General features: G+C 40.9%; 1 protein-coding gene across 1 annotated transcript in view; it reads right to left on the reverse strand.

Moving 5' to 3' along the window:
* The window catches only part of pof1b (POF1B actin binding protein), a gene marked incomplete in the record, with an annotated part of 26662 nt that overhangs the window by 7620 nt on the left and 12571 nt on the right, over nucleotides 1-6471 (reverse strand). Inside the window, 7 exon segments of the mRNA XM_032533292.1 lie at nucleotides 206-325; nucleotides 1003-1155; nucleotides 1809-1922; nucleotides 3030-3122; nucleotides 3260-3340; nucleotides 4142-4175; nucleotides 5127-5386. Coding sequence (XP_032389183.1) covers nucleotides 206-325; nucleotides 1003-1155; nucleotides 1809-1922; nucleotides 3030-3122; nucleotides 3260-3340; nucleotides 4142-4175; nucleotides 5127-5386 — 855 coding nt within the window.

Consider the following 6471-nt stretch of genomic DNA (forward strand, 5'->3'; position numbering starts at 1 on the left):
GTGTGTGTGTGTGTGTGTGTGTGTGTGTGTGTACACACACAGTTTATCCTGCCTTCATCAGGGTGATGAAGACAGGATAAGGCTGGCCTTAATCCCACCCTGATGAAGGCACAGTAGACCAAACTGTTTGTTGAATACATTGATTTCCCAAGTTTTTACAATTCATCCTGAGACATGATAATCCATTTAATGGTTAGATTCTCACCCGCAGCCTCTGTATCTCCTGGTCTTTTTCTTCTCTCAAAGAGTTGAGCTGATCTTTGTACTGTCGTGACAACTCCTCTGTCTTGATATGCAGGCTGGTGCTGCTGCCCTGACCTGCCAGCTGAAGGACAAGTAAGGAGGGAAAGAAAAAAGTGAGTCATCATCCCTGTTGCAGAGCTAACATTTCCTGCATCAAAGTTTTTATATCAATTATTTGGATTGCCTTATCAACATTTAAGTGTCTCAAACGGTCTTTGTGCAGAAGTTTGGCACATGAAAAATAAATCATTTAATAACTTCTGTTGGATTGATTCATGAAGAAAAAAAGCTGGCTTCTAAAACTGAAATGGAACCGCAGTCACAGATCAAAGAGCCAACGGTTTCAAATGCAGGCTGCCTGCATCTTTTTTTTTTTCTAAACCCACAGATTATGCAAGTATTTTTTACTCACTGTTCTACAAAGTCTAACACCTCATCTAGACTGCATACGTCATGTCAGCGGCGCACTCGCGTGAAGACAGTGTTTGTACGACACTGAAGCGTCTGTCTAAACCGGTTCTGTCTGGCATTTCAAAGTGTCCAGCAACAGAGGAGCAGCCAAACTTCTGCACAGAAGCATTAATCCTTTAAGATGCGTTATCAAGAGTCTGTCAGAACTCAGACGTTTGGCAAACTTCTAAATAGCTCAGCGCACCAGGAAACTTTGTGTCCTCTGTCACAGGTAAACCGTTCCACCAGTTATTTTTTTTTAAGATAATTGAGCAGCATACTAGGAGGGTCAGACAGGTGGTGTGTTACCTTCTGTCGGAGTATCTCATTCTCCTTCTCCACTGCTCTCATCCTCCCCTCCATCTCTTTGATCCTGAAGTCGCGGCTCGAGTCGCTGCTCCGGGAGCTCAGGAGCTGGCTCTCCAGGGAACGCTGGGCGCTGCTGCTTTCCTTCAAAGAAATCTGGAGAGGGAGGGGACACACACACACACACACACACACACACACACACATACACACACACACACACAAAAATGCAGGAAGTCAGAAACACCCAGGTTAGCCAAACTTATTTGGAAGAGAAAACCTAGGCAAACCATGAAATTATGACCCAAACTATGTGTTGTGAACATCCAGACATCCAGAAACATTTCCTGTGCAATGAGGGATTATTTCCAACATTTCAGGTGTACAAGCTCCAAAAGAAATGGGTCAAATAATCTGACTGCTCGCGGTGGCCTCCCATTGGACTTTGTCATAGCCGCATTCCCAGATCTTGGTGAGTACAAAGTCATCACAACTGACAGGAATAATAATTTATTTGTATCCTATGTTGTTTTTTAATATTTAAGACCCCAACATGTGCTCACACACACAGCTCTCTGCATATGCATTTTATCTTTTAATAAGATACAAAGAATACAATGATTACTTTTCAGTTGTGTGTCTATTGTCAGTGTTAAATTAACTTTCTACAGACACCAGGGCCTGCAGGGCATCCTGGTGTGATTTAATACAAGTAAATACACCTTCAGTGATGACATCAACACCCTGATCATTAACTTTACTGTAAACGAACACACACACACACACACGCACACACGGGTGTACTGTACCTGGAGCTGTCTGTTGTTTTCTCGGACGGCCTCCAGGAGGCAGTCATACTGCCGAGCCTGGTCTGCTTTGAAACTCAGATCTCTCTCCAAAGACTCCTTGTCACTCTCCAGACGCTGTGACCACAGAAAGACAGTCATATCTTCATTTGAACTGTAATACAGTGGCCTCATTTTTCAAGTTTAGTGTTTTCTCTGGGGTGGGTGGAGGAATTTGTGTTATTCTTGTGTTTATGTCTCTTTTTGTTTTATAAAATGAGAGTAACAACAGCAACATATTTTTCATGCTAATTGCTTCTGTTTAGAAACGGAGGCACACAGAGATACTGACTCCACCACACCGCATTAACACTGGCAGTAATAACCTGCCTATTGTCTAAAGCAGGGATCTGCAATAGGGGGTCCTCTGAGTTAATGCAGGGGGCCTCCAAATTATTGTTCATTTTTGAAAGGTTTTAAAAAATTGAAAAGGTCTTAACATAAATTCAACATATTATTAGCAAATATAAACCCCCAGTGTGTTTAACTTTTATATTTACAATAACATTATATAACCTTAACATTTATAAAATCAGGCCAACAATTATTAGGCTATTTTAATAGTTTGGTAGTCTATCCAACAAAAGGTATGTATAAAGACTGCCCCATACATGAGACTGCCCCACATGTTATTGTAGGCCCAGTTTAATATGGAACTTCATTTTATACAATATATGTAGTAGGGGGTCCCTGTTCTGTCTCTCTTTAAGTTAAGGGGTCCTTGGCCTAAAAAACGTTGAAGACCCCTGGTCTAAAGCACTCAATTAGTTCACATAATTGTTTTAAAGCTCTTATAATAGTGCCTGACCCGAACTGCTGTAAAGATCTTCTAGATCGAACAAGTAATAAGATACTTTTACTTTTGGATTTTTAACATGTCAAATCTTTACTTGTGACTTTACTACTTTGAGTAAATGATTTGAATAGTTATTCCACCACTGCTTTGCTTAAATATTTCCACAATATGATAACGTTTTTTTTTAAATGTTATCTTTGGCAACCAGTTTCAGGTGATCTGAGTGCTAAGCTGCTTGATGATGCTGACGCATTTGTTTATTTTCTACTGCCACCATGATGTCCAACTGGCTTCTTTTTAAAGCTGCAATCACAAAGTCAGCGGTTGTCCCACACAATGGAGGGATGAGGTTTTTAAATCGGAGCAATGGTGACAAAACTAGACCTTACCCGCAGGTCCTCAGACATGTGGAGGAGCTCCTCCCTCAGACTGCTGAAGGTGGACAGCAGCAGGCGCATGCTCTTATCTGCAGTGACACGAGTCTGACAGAGAAATACACACAGAAAGATTAATTAACACATACAGGATGTGCATCGTCACAGTATGACATATTCTGGCCGATTGGGAAGTGTGTTTTTCAGTGTTGTTTTATTGGAATAATGATAAATATTTCACTCACCTGCAGCAGGTAGCGGATTTGTTGTTTGGTCAGTTCAGTGGCTCCTTTGGGAAGCAAAGCCTCCACCTCCTCTCTATCCACCTAAACACACACACACACACACACACACAATAGAAACAAGTGAATAAAACTGTTGCTTGGAAAATAAAGGAGGAAGAAAATACACTCCCTTTAAATTTGTCTACACAGTTTTTTTTTAAAGTGTTTGGTCCCTTAACCTCTACTAAAATAACACATTTGTACTGCATAATAAAATGCATCAGTTGCATAAAAACAAATCTTTTTCTCAAAGTGGGCATGTCAGTTAAGGGGAGACTTGTGGGTACCCATAGACCCTATTTTCGTTTAGATACATTGGGGTGAGAGGTAAAGTGACCGGTTTGAAAATGGTCATGCCTGTTTGTCCCATTGCCAAAATTTAGCCCATTATTAGACATTATTAGACCCCCTACCCAACATGCTAGCACAACATTGTTGGTACCAAAGGATTCCTTAGAAAAACTGAGCCTGCTACAGCTTCTAATAAAGTTGACCAGGCCAGCTGGCGGGCCGCCAAGAGTTGGAACAGGTTAAATTACAGAAATAAAAGAACATACAGTACACAAAGAAAAGTACTGACTGGATATTTTCAAGTGAAGAATCAAACAACTGAAACAAATGTCAGAAAATATCCTTACAGTTAATTTTTGGTTTTTAAACCAAAGCTAGTTTTTCATCATTACCAATATAACCTTTGCTTGTTTCTTCATGTATTAATCTCATATTCTTCAAAAGATAGTTTAAATACAGGCTCTAAATGGACTTTGACCACAGATGAAGGTATGTCTGCTGAGCTCTGTTCAGATTCATTTATCAGATGTGTGTGATGTGTTAATTTTTCACCTTGTAGTCATTGCTGGGATCCAGCTGGTGATTCCTGTAACACAGAGAGGAAAGACAAACAATGAGAACAAAAGAGTGTGTGTGTGTGTGTGTGTGTGTGTGTGTGTGTGTGTGTGTGTGTGTGTGTGTGTGTGTGTGTGTGTGTGTGTGTGTGTGTGTGTGTGTGTGTGTGTGTGTGTGTGTGTGTGTGTGTGTGTGTGTGTGTGTGTGTGAGATAAGTTAGTAAGACATTAAATTGGGGTTGGGATTAAGTACAGTACGTAACAAAAGAATTGTGTTTTGCTGATATGCTCATATTATCGTTTTACAAACTCCTGTAGTCCAAATTATGACACATAGCAAACTTAATTAAGTCCAAAAAGAAATATTTCCCTTTCTGTAATTCAGAAAATTAGACCAGTTAAAAAAAACTATTTAACAAAATCAACCCCAACATTATGATCCCTCACAATATATATCTACAGTTATTTTGAGATAGACATTGTTGTAATTGATTGACCAGCTTTGCCGTCATCTTGATTTAGTTTTGCTTTGTTCGGTTTATTCACGGTGCTTACAAAACGCTGCACACTACCCTGTAGTGTTGGACTTCCTCCTGTGGATGCTGAGAAAGTCTTAATTAAAAGTATTAATCATTCCTCTCTGATGTTGATGTTAATGTATCCAGCCCTATGAACTGAATCTCACCTCTACAGTTCTGTGAATTATAACGGACTTCAGTGGAAACGTCAGAAGGATGTACAGGCGTATAGAGTGGAAAAATGACCTCCCTCAGCAGAAGCTAGCTTATAAATGTATGACGTCAGGATTTGTGGTGTGGCCAACCTTCCAAATAAAGTCTTAATCTGTAAGAAAACCCTATATGACATCTATAAAAATATCAATTTATTTTCTTTATTTTCATTTTGCGTGACTGGGTCATAATTTGTTAATTTTAAATATGTAAATTCTGTGTACCCTGCTGTGGACAGATAAAGACACTTACTGTCCACGGATCTTGGACACATGCTCAGAGATGCAGGAGTGGATGTCACAGTTCTTCCGGTAGACATCGGCCAGCAGCTCGCCAAAGTAACGCGTGTCCAACTTGGTCGGCTCGGGAATTTCTCTCAGCTTGGTCTTCACCTCCGTCCTGGAGATCTTTTCTACACTCAGCGGCTTCTGCTGTATAACGTTGACAATCTCCACCTCTTCCACCTCCACCTGTTCTTCCTCCTCCTCCTCCTCCTCCTCCTCCTCCTCCTCCTCCTCCTGGAGGAACAGGGCAGAGACAGATTTTAACCAATGTGTCTTTACATGTTTCTCTTTTGTGCCTGAATGATATGAGTATGTTTTCATTTTTTAATCCTTATAAACTGTATGTGCAGCAAGTTTCTGTCTGGACACGACACATGCAATGCTAACTGTTATACATTAATACATTTAATAATAGTGTTCCCGTACTGTTCCCAGTGTCTGCCGGATACAATCCTAAAAGTTTGGAAAAGGCATAAAACATCAGTGACAAAGATCACCAGCTTGATAGTGACATATTAACAGATGAGATCATATTGACGTAATGGTGCACAAGTCCACACTTCACCCAGTGATCTCCACACTATGTTGTGCCAAAACAGTGTGTGTATGAAAATGTTAAGTTAACCCCCTCCTCAGCATTCTGTCAAACAGCTGCGAACATGGATTATTCTTCAAAAGATCATCTGAGGAGCAGATTTAGTGGCTCCTCGTTGCTAAAACCTGAGATCCCAGGATCTCCACCTGCCATCCCGCACAGTCCACGCTGCACCTACGCATGATCTAACCCAAACACACCCATCACCTCCTTTTATCTACATGTGGCAACAGAGTCGAGTCAAACTGTTGTTGCGTAACCTGTTATCTAACGCCACGCTGAGCTGCCTGCTTTGAGTCCTCTTAACACAGAAAGCACTTTCACTCTCTGCAAACACACTCTTTGTTTGCTGGTGGCCCACACCAAGAGTATTTACAATGTTTGCCTTGTCTTAAATCAACCTCTGTTCTTCTATTTTTGGCTCTTGTGATGCACTTTGTGACAGTGATTTCTTCTCAGATACACCCGCCAGGCTTTCAGTACTATCTTGTAGCAACAAGACAACCTCTGTGATTAAGTCTGAGAAAGAATGAAGAATTAAGTTTGGCACTTCTTCTTTTGTGAAAAGAATGGTCGGTTGGGTTTTTTGACAGGCCTGTTTATTACTTTTAGCCTGATTTAACCCTCCCATGTTAAGGATACAAATTTAATCCAAGGATGTAGCTGTTTTTCTTGCAACTGCACCAAGGCCCGCACAGGACCCCCCCCCCCCCCCCCC

Source organism: Etheostoma spectabile, chromosome 13, assembly GCF_008692095.1.
Source record: "Etheostoma spectabile isolate EspeVRDwgs_2016 chromosome 13, UIUC_Espe_1.0, whole genome shotgun sequence".
Taxonomy (NCBI): domain Eukaryota; kingdom Metazoa; phylum Chordata; class Actinopteri; order Perciformes; family Percidae; genus Etheostoma; species Etheostoma spectabile.